A 22,844-nucleotide genomic window follows, 5' to 3' on the forward strand; every position below is an offset into this window, starting at 1 on the left:
TAAATAAAAATCCCCAAATGATGAAAAGGGGATTTGGCTGTTGTTATTAATATTTCTTCCATCAGTCAGACAAAATGCTTCTCACACCTACTGACGCTTTAAACTACTTTGAGTGAGGAAGCGACGCCACTGCCAGATGCATTTTCTTCATATGTGCAGTTATAAAAGAGTAGTTTTTATATGTAGTAAAGAAAAAGGACACGTGTAGAATGAAGCAATTCTGAATTATTGTTTGATTTTATTTCACAAAGGCATTAGTGAAAGTAGGAAGTTAAATTGCAGGTTCCTTGCCCAGCCATGTTGTATAAGAGAAACACATTTTTAACTCGAGGTTGTCACTCAAAGTCAAAGCAAACATGTGACAAGAATAACAATAAGAAAATATATAAAGTTTTTTTAAAGAAATATAATAATCAGACGCGTTCTAGCTTTGATCTGTGTCTGCTGCAGGTAAACGCTACAGGACGTAACTCTCCGAGGTTTCAAACCGTCGCCGCCACAGACTTGAATCTCTGTTTGGACACCTGGAGGTCAGAAGATTTAAGGAGTATATTATGAGGATACAGATGTTGCTACTGAGCACAGCTAAAACCAAATACACAATCCCCCCTTCATGAATACCAAAAAAACCTCAGTCTATGAATAAGAAAACAGCAGCCGGCTCTCCCTCCACCTCCACCGTCACTTTGTAGAAAAACAAACTCGGGTCTTTCGATTTGACGGTTCAATTCTCGGGCTCCGGCTGTGACTGTCGACGGTGGAAAAATCTGAAAGCGCAGTTTAAATATAACTTTTTTTATTTCCTTCCCTTGTGCCGTAACAGCAGGTGACGGTTGATATGGTTAATGTCATTGTTCGCGATGGCTTCTGAATTTTTGCTGCACAGGCCTCAATGTGCCACCTGTGTAATCTGCTATTTATTCTGCAGACAGCGTATTCCTTTATTTTTTATTTTTTCCACAAATGGTTTTCGCATCAGCAGGAGTTGTATTCTAGTTTCTTCTCTTTATCAGATGTCTTGTTTTTAACCGATTTTATCTCAGCCACGCAAACTAAATTAAAAATTAAAACCAAAAATGTACAGTAAATATTCATTTTTAACACCCTGCATCGACTGCAAATCATATTCTTCATTTTATTCCCTTTGGCAACACACGTAATTGGCTGTTCATATTGGCTTTGGCAGCGCACTTCAGATAAATTGCCTTCAGTGATTCCTCTATTTCAGTTGGATAAATCTACTCAGCATGACACACAATCTGACATAAGATTTACACAAAATAAAAACTCAGACCGTCTCATTTACAAAACTCCACATGATCAGTTTTTCTATCAGGTGTCAGGAAGAAAACCGTGTTTTTTAGTTTCAGTGACGTCCTGGAAAGTTGGACATCTGGAAGTTGTCCCCCTGGAGTCCTGGGTTGTCATAGACCCTGCCTCCGAAGTTCAAGTCCAGAGGTTCGCTGTTGTCCAATCTGAGGACTGGAGATCAGGCAAGTTTTTACAATCACCACTTGAATATTAAAAAAAACATTTAAAAAACATTATTGTTCTAATCCAACAGTTACTTTTGGTTTGTAGTGTAGTGCCATCTCGTGCTTTTGATGAGCCAGAGTCTGTGTAGTAGTGATAGTTGAATGGAGATGTAATATCGAAGTCCAACCAATAAACATGCTCGAACGATTACGAGTCAGTCTCAACTGTCAATCATGAAATTTCTATAGCATCAAATAATATCAAACGTGAACACTTGAACTTACATTAGTGGGATAAGAACACCCTAATATGACAGAAACCAACTTTAAGAAAGTTTTAGTCCGTATGCCATCTGTTAACATGGTGGAGGTTGGGGTTCATAAGCCTATACTGCAGCCGGCCACTAGGGGGGGATCAAGACAATCCGGCCACTCGACTTGACATCAATCTTAACATAAAGTCTGCGTTCAAGTCCCATTGAATGGTATCAAGTTGTTCCTCCTCAGTGTTTGATTGAATCTGACTTATCCTAAACATATAAGTTTGTTTTTTTAAGGTGGCAAAAACAGCTGACTCTCAAACACCTAACTTTCAGTCTGATTCCTGTATCCTGCAGCAGAAAGAAGCATGCAGTTTAATTTCAGTTGGACCGTGAGAGAAGGTTAAGTGTGGGGGGGAACCGAGGGCTAAAAGGAAAAGGTTAACATTTTTGGAAACACGCTTAGAATTAGATGAGAAGATCAATACCACTTTCATATGAAGCTGCAGCCCTTGGCCTCCACTGAGCGTCGAGACCGGAGTGTGAAAGTGTTTCACTTGATTTCCAGGAGCTAATGTATCAGACTGTTTCTAAAAGATGTTGAACTGCTGGGAAACAGTGTCTGACTCAATGAGTGACTCATATATAGACTGTGTATGAAGATGAATGACACGATAACCCCTCTAGAGTAAAGCCAAAACATCTTGATCACCCCCTGTTGGCTGGCTGCGGTATTGCGGATAAACCCCTGGCTCCTCCATGTGTGTGAATGGGACGTGGACCCAAATTAAATGTCACAAATTAGACAAATGTCTGATAAAGATGTTTTTTTGTTATTTAGGTATAGTTATTTTAACACAGATGTAGGTTCAAGTGTTTATTTATCCTGTAAGTTTAGTTTCAATTAGTCATTCGTCATGATTGACAGCTAAGACTAACTCCACGATCACCACTACACAACAAAAATCACGTCAAAAGCGCAAGATGGCAGCCACCAGATCTTCATTCATGTACACTTGAGTACTTTATATTCAGCCATTGTTATTATACTGCAATCTGCAGCCGACCTACTAGAATGACCATTTTTAGGTTTGGTCAGATCAAGTTTACAACCCTAATCAAATCCCAAACAAGCAATCACAGATAAGCGAGATTATACTGGGACTCAATTGGGAAATCTGCAGGCAAACAAAGTTCCACATTGATTTTGCAGGGTGTGTGTGTGGTGGAGCTTGCTCACCTGGGTCCGAGGGATACACCTCCACCAGTTTCCTGTGAGAAAACCCCATCTGGTGTTTCTTTTTCAGGATGACGTAGACCACCAGTCCCACGATGGCTATGGCCACTCCGGTTCCCAGCACAGCCGCCCATACTCCGTTCCTGCGGTGCTTGTGTTGATCTGATGTCAAACCTGTGTGGGAGGAGCGAGGGGGTCGAGGGGGAGGGAAATGATTTGTCAACACTGAAAATGATTCATATCAGCTGCTGTGCGTCGAGCGTTAATTGTCAGATAATTATGGCTGAAATGTGTTTTTTGAGCACTTTGCATTCACACACACTCCAGCTAGTCAGCTGTGTAGATTTGTTTCATTAACACAGCCATAATTAATGCAATCAACATTCCAAAGTCATGATCATTTGATGAATGCATTTGAATATTAATAAGGCAGCAGCCTGTGCTTATTACTGTACTTCCCATTATTACTCGTCAGGTTTATTATTTAGCTCTAAATCATAACGTGTATTATCTCAAGGCTCTTAACAGAGCACAGTCCAGATCTGATGATACTCTAAGAGACATTTCCAGCTTAAGCAACAGTGAAGACACAGAAGCTCCCTTGTTACAAGAAGAAACCTCAGTCAGAATCAGTCAAAAATAAACCTTTTTCACATAAACGTATAATAATATGTAACTTTGGCCACCAGGGGTCTCTCAATCAAATCAATAACAAAAGTTGGATGAAGTTGGGAAGCAGTGTGGGATCATGGGAGTTGTTGTCTTCACCAACACTGCTGTTGAAAATCTACCTGACGGGACTCAGGCGCAAATCATGTTCACGGGTGACTTCTTTTATTTAAGTTTTATTCACTTTAGCAGCAAAAAGGTGACTAAAATGCAACGTCCCGCTACTTTGAATAAAATTGGTGATTTCTCTGCGTTTGAACATTGTTGTGAAACATCTTGTCCAAACCAGCCAGACTGGTCCTGACCGGTTTTGGTTCGGTATCCAAACTCAAATGCAAATAATCTCTATTTCCCTGATCGAAATCCCTTGTAGCTGTCGTTTGTTGTTGTTGTTTTTGCGATGCTGATGATACAGACAGTAATGTTCGCCTGTTAGTGTGAAGGAGGGCATTATTGTGAAATTCTCCTGAGGGTTCAGCCTCTTTACGTTAATGACCCCCTGACTTTTCTCTTTTTCTTTCGCCACCCTGAAGTTGACATTTGTGGTTTTTCGCTGAAACCTCTCAACAGCAGTTGGAGAGATTACCATAAATGTCAGTGCAGACATTTAGGTCAAGGTAAACAGTGACTGTTTGCTGTATTTGATTTATTACTGAATAACTGTAGAAACTGATGACATTTACATCTCTGCCACTGTGAGCATGTTAATATGCACCGCGCCGCCTCACAGAGCTGATATAGAGTAGACATAAAACACCCGATGCCAGTGTAACAATATGTATGTTACCCTGGTACAGTGAGGTCAGGCAGCTGTAGTGCATTTTATTTTATTATCTAATGTCAGGACAAGCATTGTTGCCTTGCACGCCCATATTTACAGGCTCCGCGTTTATCTGTGCTCAGCCGTTTGTGCTCTCGTGCAGTTTCCGTGCGCGTGCTGTGCCTGTCACGGTAACTGTGGGCAGGTTACTTCCTTCGGTGTTGCCCGCCGCTTCACAACTGTTTCCCCCACTGGTTATTGCCCTCATCTGTTAGTGTTATGTCCTGCTGTCACATCTGTCTGTGTGATGTGAGTTTTATTTTAATCCAAACTCTGCAGTTACTCGATAAAGACCTTTTTTTTTTCCTCCACTTGTCGAAAGCTCACTCATGTAAGTAGCATTGAGAGAGAGAGAGAGAGGGACAGAGAGAGATATAGAGATATAGAGATAGATAGATAGATAGATAGATAGATAGATAGATAGATAGATAGATAGATAGATAGATAGATAGATAGATAGATAGATAGATAGATAGATAGATAGATAGATAGATAGATGGATAGATCAGTATGTTTCCTCGAAAACAACATTTCTATAGCTTGGGGTAATCCAAAAATACTTTTTGGCACTTTTTTACAAGCAGCAAAGCCACTGAGGTCATATTCATTTCCTGAATGTGACCCATTTTCAGTAGTAACAGTTATATATGAGCTTATTTAGATGTTAAATAAGCTGCACAATCATCATCAGTTCTCACCCGCTGCCCGCTCATGTTTAGTCTATTTTTACCCATTTATGTAAATAATATATTTACTACCTGTTTCAGAACTTTTCTATATCCGGTGCAGGACTCTCAGATCGAATTAAAGTATTTATGACAATCAGCCTTTTTTCATATCTCCTCTGTCTCTTTTTTATTTTTTGACACCACAAGCGTGACTGGTCTCTCGTCCCCTGCACAGTGGCAACAGTGTCTTTGTCCTCGGTCCCTGACTGCTGCGTTCAGGGGCTTTTTTTTTTACCCCTAAAACAGGGTTTCATTGTCTTGCTAAGAAGTTGCCTGTAATCGATCCCTCCAGTCAACGCAGGCACCTCGATGGCACCTGAAACCCAAATCCGACCTTTTCCTTTGAAAGACTGGCCGTTTGTCCTCTGACAGTGGGAAAATGCACGCAGGCAAATGTGGGTCAGGGAAAGGGTGGAAATAAAAAAACAATATGCAAAGCAAGCAACAGAGATATATGTGCTCCTGAGCTACGAGCGCATGTGTTTCCTCAAAGTCTCTGAGGGGGTTTTGTTCCCGGTTTTGTTGCCCAATAACTCTTGTTCTGTTATCTGTCAAACCTCAAACTCAGTTATAAGCGCCGGGAATTTCACATGAACGTTATATTTCTCCCGGTATCTGTCTGTAGAGAAATGTCACGCTGATAGGGCGGCACACAAAGACACAGAACTATACACCAGATACTGTGACACCTTAAACTGCAGTGGTACCTCTGTCTGCGCTGCTCCCCGAGGCTCCGTCTTTGTCCGTCTTGTTGGCCTTCTCAGGTGTGATCGGAGCGAGAGGGGTCGTGGGCACAGGGCCGGTTCCTGTGGTGTCAGAGGGGAACGCTGCTGTGGATGAAGACGTGATGGACGTCTCATTTAACCCCGGTGTCGTTGTGGTTGCTGCAGTTGTTGTGCCGTTGTTTAACCCCTTATTCTTCTCCGGTGGTTGTTGCGTAGCGTTGATCTTTGGCGCCAAGGTTGTCGGGTGTAAATGAGTGCGATTGGAGAAGGTGGTGGAGTGAGGAGGAATGGCATGAGGGGTGGAGGTTTGATTGGTCATCGTTGAGTTGTGAGGAATGGAATCAGCGGTGGAGGTTTGATTGGTCATCGTTGAGTTGTGAGGAATGGAATCAGCGGTGGAGGTTTGATTGGTCATCGTTGAGTTGTGAGATTCCTCCTCAGCTCCTGTCATGTTTCTCTGGCTTGAGTTTGTGGGAATTGTTGTTGCAGTAGTTGGAGCAACTGTGGTGTTTGACATTTTATGCTTCTTGATTGTACGATTTGAAAATTTGAGAGACACCAGCAGAACACCAGATGTTTTATTTTCACTCATTTCACGACTGGACATGTTTTCATCTCCAAACAGAGTCATGGAGCCCGATGGAACTCCAGCACCGGCATCATTGTTTGAATCCATAGCATCTGCATATGGTTCCGATTCAAACCCCGGCTCCTCCTTAGCGACCGGAGCCTTTTTATTTCCGTCTTTATGTCCCTTTAGGAGTTCACGGAGCCATCCTTGATTAATCGTACGACCCGGAGAGTCGGTTGAATCTTGGAGCAACGCCAGGTGAAAGGTCTGGACGATCAGGAGGAGGCACACCGTGATTTTTAAATACAGTTCCATTTTTACTTTGGTGTCACTCTGAAACACATGAGAGAACATAAAACATCATTTTAAGCCTGAAAAAGTAAATAATCCGCATGTTGTCTTCAAAGTAACTCATCACATAATTTTGTTGTTCAACAACTTTGAATTGAGATCATTACATGATTAAATTCAATTTAATAGTATATTGATAATTCACAGCAAATTGTCGATACACAATAACAACATTTTCATTTTTGTTTTACACGTGTGGAGAGTTTGGTTTGAAGGTTATTTTCTCAAGAAACTGTTTTGTGTTGAGTTTCACTGTTTAGTCTTGATCCTTGAAAAAGCTGTTAAAAAAAAATAACAACATAATCTCGAGGTCCACTTACTCGCTTGTTTGGAAGCTATTGACCGTATCACATGACCTTCATCTGCAGATAAAGACTGTGGTCATGAAACTGGAGATGCTCCAACATATTGTTCTGAGCACTTTCACAACCTCTTTCCTGCATTTTCTCAAAAGACGAAACCAGATCAAAGTTGGTCAAAAGCTGCAGAACAAGTATGTTAGTGGACTTTGAGTTAAACTGTTGTTTCCAGGGCAAAATAAAAAGTGACTATAGTAAATCTTCCACATGGCAAAAGTATAAGAAAGTTGTATATCATGTTATTACACACACTCCCTATAGCTTCCCTCGACAATATTCTGTATTCATGTTATGGCAAATGGACTGCAGTTATATAGTGCTTTAATAGTGGACCATTGAAAGTCGATCATACACACACACACACGCACACACACAAACAAATGACCAACCAATGGACAGGGCGGAAAACATAACCTCCTTGGTGGAGATGATTCCTTGTTGTTTTTGAGATGAAACATATAGAAATTGAAAAAGACTAAAAAGAAGTGTGCTTTTTTTGGTTGTTTTCTATTTCCTTTCCCTCAGTGACTGACACCTCTGTTCACCTCCTGCCCCTAAGCTCCTTCGGGACGGAGCCACGGGACTTGAATCTGCGTTCAGCGCGGCCTCCGAACTCCCCCTGACCACATGCAAAGAGTCAGTGTGAATCAAGACATCTCTGCTCGTTCCCATTTTTCCAGCAGCAACAAAAATCACCTGCCTAAAGAGCACAGGTCGTCTGCGCTGACACGAGTCAGGAAGAAAATCACTGAGCGACTGATCCCGTCACACACACCTCCGGGGTCTTTTCCAGGAGTCGCCCAGTTGACGTTGGCGGTGAACATGGGGCCGAAACACCGTGAACATGACATATCCTGGCTGCTACATCAGGTTGTTGTTGAGTTTCAATGCAGTCAACCCTGCGTTGTAACACAGCAGGTCCCAGCACAATCTCCTGTGAGATCTGTGACATTTTGACAGTGTGAGCATACACCAATGCCCTCTGAGCTGTGTGTCGTCCCCTCGGCGTCACACTAACACACAAATGACTCCAGCTATTCCCTGCAGGCCACTCTGTTGACCGGCTGCTTTGTTGTGACCTGCTTCTTGTTCAGAGCGCAGCTGTGAAACAGAGGTTCTGAACATGCAAATCTGGTTTTACCTGTCGTGACACTTTAGCAAGTTTTGCATAGTTGACTGGTGCACGGCTAACTGGAAATAAATTGAAAATTTCATACAGCCCAATGGATCAAAAATATGTATCTTTCAAATAAGCTGGGGCAAATCATCTGCCTCATTTAAGTGCTGATGGAAACTTGTCGTCAATCACCAAAGTGAAACGTAAATGTCCTCCAGTGGTCAGTGTCTGGAAAGGTTTGTTTATCGTCTCACACGTCTCTGTGACTTTCTGCTCTGTGGGAAATGAATGGAGAGCCTGTGGGTTGTTAATGGTGCGACCTGCCGCGTGGAAATGGGATAAATCAAACAGTTAACGTTTGCTGATGATACGACACTAAGAACACATCATTAAAGAAAAATGGCTCAATCCACCGAGATGGGGGCAGAGAGGGTGGACGATTCATAAGCGTCCAACGCTGCTGCTGCAGTGGAAACAAGAAAGTGACCTGTCTGTTCGTGACCGGAGACTTTTCAGCTTCAACGCTGGATGAAATCTTTTTTTTTTTTGTTTCTTCACCGCTCTGATTTGTCAAGTTGTCGCAAAATGTTTTCAATCCAATCAGAGAGCGTGAAATTCAGTCGCATACAAAACTTCAGAGGCTGCATCTGAAGACCCCTTGAGTCACAGTAGGGTAAGTAGCGCTCCTTCAAATGCGGTCGACGAAGAAATGCAACAAAGGCTCTTTGGTCTACGTGGCCCATGACGGCCTCAGGCCCCTGAGTCGGGACACAGCTCAACAGGTGAAATCAGTCCGGCTCTGGAATCTGGGCCATTGTGGAAACATCTGGTTACAATGGATCATGTTTTGTTCACAGTTGCAACAAAGGAATATCTTTGAATTTAGTACATTGTCTAATTCGCAGCAAACTAACTGGCATTGTCTCCATGGAAACAGCAGCTAAAAAACTGTGGGTATTGTCGTATAAAGCCATCGACCAATGTTTCTCCAGTTTGGGTTTCGCTTAAGAGGTTTAATTTAATTTCACCAAACTTTGAATGATCTTTCGTTTCTGCGGCCGATTTACTGCAGGTCAGTTTTGTTGATAAACAAATTTGCAGCCAAAAACACTGACAGACAGACACTGCAGTGGAATTTCAAATTTGCAGAACACTGAGGATTGCATCGACAGAAAACACAAACAACTTCAAGAACTCCAGTTTTTACATGTTTAACTCTGAACGCCACTTCTGCCAGTGCTGTGACTTTGCCCCTGGGTCTCTCCGGGGTTATGAGATGACGAACTCTTGGCTAATTTGTCAGCTACTTGTCAGCCACACAAAGGATTAAGCTTGAAAGGAGATTTGCTCGGGGCCTGTCATTCGAGGCCTGGGGGCTAAGACGCATTTGTTGCATTTCACTTTATCGGTTTGGGGCAAAAATAGGTGATAGATGATAATAATAATGTTATTAATTTCAACTGGAGGAGCATCCTGAAGTGTGGACTCCAGCACATTGAATTCCGGGGGGGATAAAAGTGTAATTGCGCTGCAGGCACACAAATTGGTGTGGAACCAGTTCAACAGGCAGCTCAGTGGACTCACTGGTTTGTTTTGATTTGTGTAAATGTGTCATTGCTCATTGGGGTTTTAAAGATATAGAACAGAAGCCAGTCGATACTCTAATGTCTAATGACGCAGATGAAAGGTTGATACGTATCTGTTACTGTCTGTTTGTGTGACGTACAGCGTGCGAGCCATAAAATAATAAAACCAGCGTTTCCTGTTTTGTTTAAAACTCATCGTGTCACTTCCTGTTCACATTACAAACATCCCCACATGTGACAACACTCTCGGTAAAGTATCTCTCCGCTTCCTTCTGGGAATAGCGGCACCATTTCCGCCGCTATTGGTCACTAGCGTCGCCGCCAACGAGTCTCGCGGCCTCGGCAGGTCGAAGGAAACAGGCTGATGTGTTCTTCTCACCCTTTCACACTCAGAGTATCTGCTCGCTGACGAGTTCCCATTGTGCCGGCCTGTCAGAGTCTGTAGCAGTTATCACCTCAGCAGGTTTACAGAGAAACAGTCACACACAAGGAGACTTAAAGATACACAAGCACACAACCTGTTCATTGTTTGTGTAAAGCTCACATGTGTTACACCTGTGTGTGTGACATGTTACATGTATGTTGAATGTTAATTGCATCGTTCCAGAGTGGATGTGTACAACCTGAATATCTGCCTTAAAGCACAAGCTTCTATCAGTTTCATCTCTACTGCACTGCTGAGAGGAATAATATACTTTTTATTCCATTACATTTATTAATGTAAAATAAGGGCGAAATGTAGAAAATAGATCTGTACACATGTATGAGGGTGTCCATAGAGAAACGAATGATTCTAATACGTCGGATACTTTAACACCCTGGTTCATTATTCATTGTGTTAGTGACAAACACTGGTGTGGCCGCACTGTGTGTTCAGTGTTCAGGTTATGTAATTCCTTCAGTATATGTGCCACTTGTTGTTGTGATCTGTGGCCATGAACTCTTTTTACTTTCACATTGAAAGTGGATACGAGTCTGTTTCTCATGCTCTAGTTTCACTCTTATGAAGTAAAAACAGAAACACAAACTGTTATGTGTGTATGATTATGGGCTAATTAATCATTAAAACTTTTTAAATGTGACATGTTGCCGTTAAAGGAGTGGAGAATTTAAAATATATTAATTTAAAAATAGGTTATTCGTGATTGCTTTTGTTTTGATTAAAAACACAACTCAAAAAATATGACTCAAACATGTTTAGACAAAAAATAAATCACGCATCCGATTTTAAAGCCGAACACATTCTCCTGAAAGAAAAGACAGAAATCCTTCCTGAGTCAGTCCTTACCTTATTCTCAGGCTGTATCAGATGAGAACAGGTGCACGGGCAACAAAATCTCTTCACTGAGCTGCCAACGTGTGAGAGTGAATCAGCAGTCGGCCTGCACAGAGGGAGGGAGGGAGGGAGGGAGGGAGGGAGGAGGCAGAGTGGCATTCAGGGAACAACCTGCTCAACCTGCTTCTTCACCTGCCAGATACAGACACACACCCTGATCCACGTCCAGTCGCAGGCTGTGAAAAGGCCACAGAGGAGCGGCGATGGAAGTGAATTACCCGGCAGGAAGAGGGGAAGAGCGCCGAGGGGCTCCGGCCAATTTATTACCTCCTCATTATTCCGTGTTTGCATCTAAATACATTGATTGTATTTGCATTTGGTTGCCAGGTTGTCGGGTTGCCAGGTTAGATTTGTGAATTCCCCCCCTAATGGGCGGAGCCTCGGGCCATCGGTCCTCTGAGTCTCTCCCTGTTTTGTTTTTTTTATCTCTTTCTCTCTCTCTCACCCAGGCTCTGGAAACAGCCGCTGTCGCCATGGCAACAGAAAGGAGGCTGGCGTGCTCGGGTTTCATCCCCGCCTTTGTCTCCGCTCCATATCGGGCTACCAGGTGACGTGTGGCTTTGTGGACCCACAGGTAGGCCTACTGTGCAGCAAACTGAGCCGGGGTTGTTTTTCTTCTCATTCCTCGGGTTAACTGAGTCATCCGGCGGCGGCTGGGTTCATCTGAGAGGATGGAGTGCCACTCGGAGCCGGTGGGCCGCGGCGAGTGAAGAGCAGGGAGCAGCACGCGGTGTTCTGCTCTGGTGTTGAATCCAAGAAGGTCGAGCCCGACATGAAAGTGTTTGAAAATTTTAATGATTTTCACAGAAAGAACCCTGAACACACCCATGAGCAATGTTTTCCTGTTGAACACATGCACACAATAGACACAATCTATTTATAAACACGAAGCATCCACACCCAGTGTTGATCTGCCTCAGTGAAAATATGTCGTCCACCTAACACAAAGTGACACAACCAATTCAAGTTCTTTAGAATCATATACGACATAGGACACCACCCATCTCAATCCAAACACACTAACACTTTGAAAAGTATCTTCAGGAAGAGGAACTTGAGGTTTTAAATACATTCAAAACAAAAGTTTCACAACTTGTAGATTCCCTGTGCTTATTGTTTTTATTATAGCTGAATATACAGGAGGAAACATAGCAAAGCTTTGAGATGTTCCTGTTTAAAGTGACCTAACATGGCAATAAAGTAAGAATAAGAGAAAAAAGGATAAAATAAAAACACAATTCACACATAGGCAACAATTTAAAAAGATGTTTCTTTGTTTATTTCTTGGGATCAGCACATTGCATTGCAGAAAGTCTTGTTTTCCAAGTCTAAAAATACATTAATCTTTGCCGTCTTCACAGATGTTTTTCCTGTAACGTCTCTCCAGAGGTGTCACTCACCCAGATAGCGTACAGATGTGGGCCACGTCAGCCAATGATGCAGCACTTCTGGTCTTCTTGTGGCCCGAACAAAATGGACACGAGCCTAAAGTGTCCCACGTGGTGAAAGGTGAATATGGCCGAAATAGCAAAAACAAACCAGGACCCTGTGTGCTTCAAGGATTTACTCACTGCCCATGAGCCCGGGCCTCGTCTTACATCAGCTGAGCCTGACTCCTGACTACAGGCCGTCATGCTTCTGCAGTGAAGGTCCCCAAACTCTGGCATGACTCATTGGCTGAGATTATATAAAGATGGATGCTCTCGTCTACAGACTGAGCCGTCGAACATGACGTTTCACCCCTTTTTTAGAGCGTCGATAAATCATTTGATGTGTATTGTGACTTATTGCTTTGGTTCATATTTCATCTGCTAACATGGAGGAGGTAGGGATGGACCTATGGTGGGGCCTGCGACTGAAGGACGATTGAGACCATTCGGTGTAATGGAGGGGGGGGCTTTTATTTATTTGTTGTTTTTTGAATAAGAGTCTGTTTTAGTTTGACTTCCTACTTGCCTCGGTTACAGGAGGACGGGAGCAGCGATAGAGACGACTCAGGTCTGAAGGGTTACATTAATGTTTATCTTCAGAACTGTGTTACATTTTATAAACCAGTGCACATCCCTGTACAGATGCACACGTGCACTAAGCTGTTTTTCTTTTTATCGTAAACCACATGACACTGATTTGAAATAGCGCTGCAGTGAAACAGTGGCTTATTGTCCAGAGCACACAGAGTTCCTCGCAGGCAGCTTGTCGTTGGCACCTCACGTTGCCCGCCGGCGTTCGGGGCTAATGGGATCATGTAGCCTCATCAGGGACGTGAATAATAGAAACGTCTAAATCTCAAACAGAGGAGATAAACAGGCGGCAAACTTCAGGGCAGAACCACGGTGCACAAAAGACGTGAAGAAGTAAAACGGCAGGATGCATTTATGAGGAGCTTCATAACGGAGATGAAGCAGTATAAAGTAGAATTTACTGGGTCGTTATCAGGATGTATATGATTGAATGATAGAAATAAACATGAAACAAATTGCATTCTCCCCCTTTTGTAATCTTCTCGAGTTTTTATAGCTTGAAAGAGTGAATTATACGTTAAATCTAAAATGGAAAATGATGGGAAATACGTAAAATCACAGAAACCAGAGTATGTTCCTGCTGTATCTTGAATTTCCCCACAACATATTAAAGAATGAAATCATCTCCTGCAGTCAGATTGTCTCTGGACGCTTCTGTTTCCTCAGATAAAGTCAGAAGAATCACCGAGGTTCATCTTCTCCATCTGGAGAATCCAACCAGCTCTTATCTTGACTGCGACATTCATAGAGGAGGAGGAATTCAGTTCGGAGCCTCGTTCATTAAAAAAAAAACTTGTCGAGCTCAGCAGTCGTAGTTTGAATAATGAGAGCGGAGGAAGGAGAAAGGATTTCCCCCTTCAGATTAAAATAACTTTTGGTTCATTCATTTATTCATTCATTCACATGTGCTGCTCGTTCATGCTTCACACACATGAAGGGAACTCGCTCGTTCATCTGTGCAGACATGTTTTTTTCATGAAGTCTATTTCATGTCGCAGAGGAAAATGGTGTCACACAAGCACATATATGGTTAAAAGCTGAATCAGACAGACTGGATGTTATAAAACCATTATATTCAGTGTATTAACAATCCAGTTCCCATAAAATCATAAATATTAAACCTATTGAAAAAGTTCACTTTGCAGTATCACTTTTCATCAAACACTTAAATATGCTAGTTTGTCTCTAGGGTCTAATGTCACCTGCTCGCTCTGATTGGATCATTGAACCAGTTCCCTTCTTGTTATTGATTACTTTTTATACATAATACAAAACACAACGCAGTGTTTGCTAAAATATGTAGTGGAGTAAAAGTAAAACATCATGGCGACCCTGTTAATAAGTAAACACAACGGTTAACAAGAGAACACAACAGTAGATCAAAATATGTTTTTTGATTTGTTGTCTTTTCCGATTTTCTGTTGTGTTTTGCAACAGATCTACTTCAGTAAAATACAGATAAATGAAAAATATACTTAAGTACAGTAACAATTGAAATGTGCTTTGTTACGTCACTCCTCCTTTTAATATGAGGACTCGTCTTCTCCAGAGATCTGAGGCCTGTGAGAGGGAACAACTACCAGGTAATGGCTCTGCACTTATCTGAATGTGTTTGGAGCATCATGTGATCTATTATTGGATCTAAGGTTCACTCGGCTGCAAACACAGAAACAAATATTGGTCTGAATATTGCTCTGTGGTCTGTATGTTCACAATAACAGTGTCTTCATGTTGTTTCAAGCAGTTTACAGCTGTTTTTAATTTACCTTTCAATCCCATAATGACGATTATCAATTAAAGTTCCAATGCGTGGAATTGAAATGAACTTCTTCTCTGCAGATCTTCTTTTTTTAAACTGAATCGCTCAGATGCTCGAGATAAACATTAGATATGATGAGTCTTTTCTCTACTTGCTAAAGATTCTGTGGTTCAGTCTGAACAGAAACACTTTTAGCAAACCTTTGGAGAGGAATAATGAAAAAGCCCCGACTCCGCTCGCTCACACTTATTTCCTCAGTCGATCGTAAAAAAAGTGTATCATTTTCTACCGAGTCAAATCCTGTGTGGTTTCCTCGGAGAGGAGGAGTGAGGAGTCAGGGAAAGTGAAACGTAGGAGTTAATGATCTCTAAAAGATGCTTTCGCCTGCATGAAGCAACACATGATGTAATCATGTGAAGAACAGTTACCCCGGACACGTCCCTGCACACAGGCTCAGGAGTCAGTATTCAAATCAAAAGGAAGCTTCTAACAGAGTCTTCTGAAGGAGAACGTGGGGTTAACCATGGAAATGAATGTTTAAAGCTGTTTTCCCTCACACTGTGGTGTTTTTTAAAACATCCCTGTGCTCTGAGCCTTCTCTGTGGGCTCGATTAGTCATGTTGCAGCTCACAAAGCGTTAATGATGCCTTCTTAAAACCCACAAAGAGCACGTGATCTGTGCGTGTGTGTGTGTGTGCATGTGTGTGTGAGTGAAGATGTATTTCTGCAGGTGTCGGGAGGATACTTCACTGTCAGAGCTGAATTATCTTCTCCAGGTTTGTGTCTGGCAGAAACTAGTGAGACCCAGAAGGCAGGAGAGGAAACTGATTGGCTCTGCTGTGATATCTTCTGAAGGTTGAACCCTCAGATTCACACGGTCCAACATTCACCATGTTCATGACACAGGTTTGAATCTGATCCTAAATACCATCCAAAGTCATTCATTTCCCCCGAGGAGTTTATGTGTTCACCCTCTCTGTTTATTTGTTGGTTTGTTGGTTTGTTTGTTTGTCAGTAGAATAGAGCATGCTTTGTTTTGAGTCCAGCATGCATCACATCAAGTCAAACGTTGGATATGAACCCTCCCAAGTCCTGGATCTCTCTCCTATGAACCACAGGGACGAATCCCATCGCTGTGGAACGTAAAAGGAAACATTAGGAATCTGAAACACACCTCTGACAAATTACTACTGTTATAATGCAGCGATGATTCTCCTTCTGAGTAAAAGATCTGGATCTTTATCCAGACTCGACTTGCATTGTTGGTACCAGACAGGCACCATGTGCACGTTTTCTTTCACTACTCTATTTTCAAAATGAAACTGACTGAACCATACAGTGATTGTGCCATGAAACCAAATCAGCCAGATGGAGCAGCAGAGCTTTTGTATCTGTTGTGTGTGTGTGTGTGTGTGTGTGTGTGTGTGTGTGTGTGTGTGTGTGTGTGTGTGTGTGTGTGTGTGTGTGTGTGTGTGTGTGTGTGTGTGTGTGTGTGTTGCTGAATGCAGACAGGTGTGTGCCTTATGAAGCAGGTGATTGGCTCCTCCCTGGCGACGGCTCTTTTCCTCCCACATCACGCTGCATTGTTCTACAGTCTCGATGACGCACTTCACCTTTTGTCAAGTTTAACTTTGTATCTTCTCCGAGTTTGACGAGTTGAGCTGCTGCTTTTATTAACCGTGGCCTCTCCCGTGTATTTTAGCACAGAGGGCAAAGTTTGTGTTTGGTTGGGATTAAGGTTTGAGGGATCACATTTATCCACACAGCAAAACTTCTACTATTAACTGAGAGAATTAAACTAAAAGACAATTTTACACTTCAACACAGATACCCTTCGTGTGTGTGTGTGTGTGTGTGTGTGTGTGTGTGTGTGTGTGTGTGTGTGTGTGTGTGTGTGTGTGTGTGTGTGTGTGTGTGTGTGTGTGTGTGTGTGTGTGTGTGTGTTCTGAATATCTGATACAACCGACATCCTGACTTTGCATGAGAGTGTATCAAAACAAGCCGGATGACGAACAAAGCCGAGACACGCCTCGATGTGAACAACTGATATTTACTCCATGAGTCATCTGAGTGACAGCGGCTAAAATAAACATCTGCCATATTCTGGGATGTTTGTTTGTCCTTTTTTTCCTCCTTCGGGACGATAATAACAGCTTTGAATCCTCTCGTCAGACGCCACTTCTGAAGGCTACGGTCCATTTAAATGGAGTTTTAAAACGTTTTTGTTTTTCTGACTGATGGCGGTAAAATGTGTTTTTTTAACCATCATTCAAAAGGACAAATCATCAAGATGACGTCCAGATCCGTGGAAATAATTGTGTTGTCTAAACTTCAAAAAGCCGTCCTCGGAATTTTAAAAAGGGACAAACTGAAAGTGGTCTGTCACTTTTTATGTTGTCGATGTGGCAGAAAATTATTTTTGAAAAAAAATCCGGATTAAACAATTTATCACAGGAACAAGCAGCTTTCACGTTATTGACATGTGACAGATGGAGAATTGAGACTGTTTCTTTTTGTTTTACTTCACATAGCGTTTTTATTTTTGAACTCATATTCAAATCATTTATATTTATATATATATATATATATTTTCACAAACATTAATCATGTGTTTCTGGATATAGAATAAAGACCAACAAACAAATACTCACATATTCTTCCATTACAGACAATAACTTCCCTGTTAATAGTTAATTTTTTCCTGATTCTTGTTGAGGCTTAAGAACAGAAGATGTCAAACCTTGTTAAACCCTATGAGACAAATTGTGATTTATGGGCTATACAAATAAAATTTGATTGATATATATATATATATCATTTTTAATAAATCCTAATTCAGAGGTAAAATTAGACATCAGTGTATTTGTGCCACGTTTATAATGATTAATGCCTTTGTATTATCTAATAGACACAGTGTGCTGAAGGTCAACAGAGGTTAATGACATAAATTAAACTTGTTAAATAACAGGGTTATGTCTTTTTTAGGTTTATTATTCTGTTGGTAATTTCTCATTAAAATTTAAAAAAGCAAACACACGTCCAGTAAATGATGATGTATTTTCTTGAGCAACTGTCACAGATGATGATGAAAAATGACCCTTTACAGTGAATCATGAGATCAGAGTGGACTCGTCTCTGTCCCAGGAGACTGAATGTCCACTTTGAGCACAGCAGGACATCTCAGTGTCTCCAGATGTCACCCGTCGGGCCTGATGGTTTGTTTATTATTTCCTGTTTTTCCTCCTTCAGCAGTGATGAGATGTTGCTGGTGCACGTTCGACCACTAGATGGCAGCATCCTCCAACAGCTTCTCCTGTGATCACAGAGCGTTGATCCATGATGAGGAGGCACTGACCTTTAGAGCCTCTGGGTGAGATACTGGGGTTTTTATCCATCCGACAAAAAAATATATTTTATAAAGACAAACATTTATGAAGAGCGTGAGAAGAGAGGAAGAGTCGTGCAGGACGGACAGATACAGAGTGGACAAAAGAAGCAGCAGCAGCTTTATAAAGTAGAGAAGCAGCGTTAATGAATCAAAAGAAATGAAAATTCTGCTTGAGATACAGTTAAATAGAATTATGGTCTAAAACTGCAACATAACAGTGCTACAATAAAATTAATTAAAGTATAAATAAAATAAAGGAGATTTTTCCAAAAGCACCATGGTGCTGAAGATGAACAGAGAAATATATGAAAATACTTTAAAAAAAATACTTTTTTGACAGATGTGGTTTTTATGGATTTAAAAACTACAAATTTCCACAGAAAATTTAATACAGGAGTTTTTTACCTTAACATTTTGCATTGATTCACATTTATATTGGAAAAAATCATGAAACTGTGAGAACAGAGACAAATAAAGTTCAATCTTAATAGTAATTGCCAGTAAATCTGAAAATGCAATAGCATTCAGTGTTTTATACGGGTTAGGTATCAATGGCCCGAGGAAATTGTGTGTAAGAAAAACAACCAAAAGTCCTAAAAAACCTGAGTCTTAGATTTGATCTAATCTTAAATCTAATTTGAAAAGTAGAAATGGCTGCGCTGGAGGTTTGTTGACATCAGAACGCAGCCGGTTCACATGTGTTCAGTTCTTTAAGTGAAACTGTCATCGAGACAAGAAGAAGGTGTAGATTAACATTTATAATTCCTCTGTCCTCAGGAAAGAAGCAGAGTATCAGCAGATACAGATACAGTCATGTAAGCACAACACAGCAGTTAACCTACAAACATGTACAGTGCATAGTACGTGTAGGTTGTATGAGGGTAAAACTCAGGACAGACAACATTACATCAACAAGTAAATCAAGAGTTTGACAAGAAGTTGCAGCGACACCAAAGCTTCACGCTACTTCCAGTCAATGTTGACAGATTGGAACGAACAAGAGGAACATCTGTTGTTCTGACGCACGAACAACACGCGTCACACCAGAGCGACTGAATCAGCTGCATTCATGGTGTTAGTCAACGCTGCATTGTTGTTGACCGCTACGTTCACTTTGACCTTTGACAGATCGAGTCCAAAAGTTTGGTGAAAATCCAACTGTGCATTGTTGAGTTATTTTGTACACACACACACACATATTACTACAAAGTCTAAATCCATTATCCAGAATAAAGTGCCCTCAAAAATTCCACAGTGGGAATAAAACTCACTCTTGTTTTCCTCAATTATTTCATGTTTGTTGCCCCCTGAATAACAAAGGCCCTTTCATCGACGGTGTTTGGTTTGGGACGAATCCAAGAACAAGACGATGCTACAGTGTTATGAATAGTGCATGAGCGCGGCAGCTGAGTGTGTCCTGTGTGGAAGGATGAAGAGCAGATTCTGCCAACACCTCTTGTGACTGCATGTAACAGCGGCTCTTTGTGCCGCGGCCCCGGCGCCTCATGCTTCTTGACACGAGCGCGTGCTACAACTCTCTGAGTGACTCCAGGAAAAATTACACTGTGTTCTAGCTCGGTCCCAGATCTCAGCCAGACAAAACACATAAAACCTCCACACACCCGAAGACGTAAAAGAGGATGAGGGATTTTTTTGGTAAATTGGTATTAAAACCCCGACCTTTTCCTCAGCGATACGTCTCTGCACAGTCGTAAACCGAGGCCTTCCACAGATGTGACTTTGCCATCTGGTCGTGAGCTGAGATCCAGACTCACGCAGACAGTGAGACAGATAAAGGAAGCAGAAACAACGCGTCTCACACACAGGCAGCGTCAGACCTGTGAGAAAAACATCTTGAAAGATGCACAAAGGGAATTGGTTGGATTCGTTTTCCATTGTTCCTCTGACACGTCTTGGACGCTCGGTGTGTCCAATCTGCGCTGGAGACGCTTCACTTGGATGAAGGCCTTGATTTAAAGCCGGAGATTTTTCACAGTCTTTGCAGACGTCACCCTGTCGGCAGCAAAACATTTCTACTCAACCAGTTTCTCTTTGTTGTAAAAAACAAAGATTTCAGCTCTGCAGAGAAAGAGCCTCTCTCCTGTGCAGCCTGTTTAAGTCTCTATAGAGTTGCATGGTCTGTAAATTGTGTTTAAGATTTTTGTCTCCTTTGGCGCATGGAATATATCGATTTTTGTGCATATAAAATTTGAATAGGCGTCTGTCTACTGAAAAGGGGCATCATCCAAAGAAGAACCCATCACTTTTTTGAGTAGATCCAGATAAACTAATCGAGGTTTTATATTTTCTTTCATTAACGACATGACAACCCACTGTGACGTCACCCAATCGTTTGTGAGCTGCGGTTTTGAACCCTACAGTTTGAAATCTCCAAAAAAAAACATCATGTTGTATTGAATAAAACTTTGAAGAAGAGATTAAGGCATAAAAATCCTTAGGAAAATGTTCACTAACGTTATAAATCAAGTGAGAAGAGTCATTTTCTCATAGGCTTCTATAGAAAAAGAAGTCGCCCCTTGCTGGTTACCTGAGAGAATACAGGACTCAGACACTTCCGCATTGGCTTCGCTTTACGTATCCGGAGTCTACGTCCGTTTTTATTGACAGTCTATGTCTTTAACATGGCGAGTAATTGGCGTTGGAGAATCCGTTCTCTTCTGCTCCTGCAAAAACAATAAAAGCCTTGTTGCAATTAAAACCTTGTTAACGTGGACTGGGTTCAGTTCCTTTCAAATTAGCTTTTGTTTGCAATAAAGGAAAATCAAACTAATTAACGCTTTGATCGTATCTTAGACGTGCGATTGATGCGCTTGCAAATCAGCCCAGAAGTGACTTTCAGTGACCTGAAGCGAGAATCCGACTGAAGTAATAAAGTTTCTCGCCACTCACCTGAAAACTCGACTCCCGACCAAATTAAAAGTCACATTTCTTTCTACAAAGTGGAAGCGCGAGCTGCACTCTTCCCCTGTTCCTCCCCTGACTCTGTCGCTTCAGGAGAATCAATCCCAGGTGTGATTGAAGTGAATAAATAAAAACTAAATTACACTCAGTCTAATAAACAGACACAAACTGGCCCAGTGCACATTATATAACACAGTATATAACATTGCAGACTACTTCGGGCCATGATGGGTAAAAAATGTAGTTAATACTTTAATAAGCTTATTCAAATAACCCCTTTAATACTATAATAACATTGTAAAGGCATTCTGCGGTTTAGTGTGTTTGCTACCAGAGACGTTTACTGCTTTGGGTGTCAGAGAGAAAATCTGTCACTTGCCTCCGCAGCAACATTTCGCTTGTTAAACATGAAAAGTTTGAGCCCATATGAGCATTTAGAAAGGATTATTAAGTCATTTCCAATTTTTGACAGTGATGCTGACACTTCCTAACCTCCGTAATATTTCGTCTTCCTCCACAATACCTCATGTGTTCACATCGAGGAATATTTTCCTGTTGATTTAATCCTTTTCCATGAATGTCCTGTTTGACGTGAGGTCAGGAAGTGTTTCATCTGAGGATCTGGAGTTGTTCAGCGTTACTCAGCTTCGGTGACGAATGGAAAAAGTTGTGTATTCAGCTCCTGGTCTCGTTTGTGACGGCAAAACAGAGTTGGAAAAGCTTTGTTTCACGATATTAAAACCACAGCACTTACCTCATGTGCTCATGTTCCACTTCGCCGAGCTGTGCAAGTGATTCACCAAAAAACACAGTTGACTTCCACCCAGCGTTTACAACCAAGGTTAAAAACATATTTCTGCTTCAGTTCCTTACCAAACCGAGGAAATTACCTCCAGGAAATAAAGTAGAAATTATCGGAAAAAAATAATTGCAAAACCGGAAAACCACAATATCAATAAAGCAAACCACGATATATATAAACTTAAATGGAGTATATAACGAGTGAGGTACGAGGTCTCTGAATGATCGTTCAATAAAAAATGACTTTTACAAGGTGTGTGCTCGTTGGGCATGTTTTCAAGTGTCCTCGGAGGAAAGTCTCGAGAGCTGCAACACACACGTTAAGTTAAGTGTTTCTCGTTTAATGGCCAAACGTCCAGATGGAGCTAAAGTCCCGAGGAATGTAGAAAATAACAGCAGGAGACTGTCACAGCCTTTTTCCATCTTATGTAACGAGAGGATGGAGACGTAGTCGATCCTTTTTGACCTCCGACCCTTCACTAAAACCCCCCTCACCCAAACAGTCATTATATAAGATATACTTCAGCGGCCATAACGAGGTCTGTGAAGTTTGGAAGTGGCGCTCATGAGGCTGTATGAAGGTGACGTTGGAAGTGTTTGGATGTTGGTGTCTCATTAATCTTTACAAAAACCAAAATGACACGTCTCCTTGACTGGAAATGTGTTTCTACGATGCTGCTTCTACTCCTGAAGTCTCGATATACATGTGAACTCGTCTC

The 22,844-nt window shown here is 41.6% G+C and overlaps 1 protein-coding gene across 1 annotated transcript; it reads right to left on the reverse strand.

The window, feature by feature from the left end:
* Window positions 1-218: 218 nt before the first annotated feature.
* Window positions 219-11,283, reverse strand: muc15 (mucin 15, cell surface associated). The gene is made up of 4 exons (XM_035163597.1): window positions 11,187-11,283; window positions 5,897-6,818; window positions 2,976-3,146; window positions 219-1,482 (listed from the first exon to the last, which is right to left on the reverse strand). The coding sequence occupies exons 2-4, from the start codon at window positions 6,798-6,800 to the stop codon at window positions 1,367-1,369; spliced, it is 1,191 nt and encodes a 396-aa protein (XP_035019488.1). The 5' UTR covers window positions 6,801-6,818; window positions 11,187-11,283; the 3' UTR covers window positions 219-1,366.
* Between the last annotated feature and the right edge of the window lie 11,561 nt (window positions 11,284-22,844).

The sequence above is a fragment of the Hippoglossus stenolepis genome, chromosome 1 (genome assembly GCF_022539355.2).
Source record: "Hippoglossus stenolepis isolate QCI-W04-F060 chromosome 1, HSTE1.2, whole genome shotgun sequence".
Taxonomy (NCBI): domain Eukaryota; kingdom Metazoa; phylum Chordata; class Actinopteri; order Pleuronectiformes; family Pleuronectidae; genus Hippoglossus; species Hippoglossus stenolepis.

Coding starts and splice junctions, on each gene's coding strand:
- muc15 (XM_035163597.1), bottom strand. CDS start 6,800: ATGGAACTGTATTTAAAAATCACGGTGTGCCTCCTCCTGATCGTCCAG. Junction 3,147..5,896: donor GGGGAGCAGCGCAGACAGAG/GTACCACTGCAG, acceptor CCTCCCACACAG/GTTTGACATCAGATCAACAC. Junction 1,483..2,975: donor GGTGTATCCCTCGGACCCAG/GTGAGCAAGCTC, acceptor CCTGATCTCCAG/TCCTCAGATTGGACAACAGC.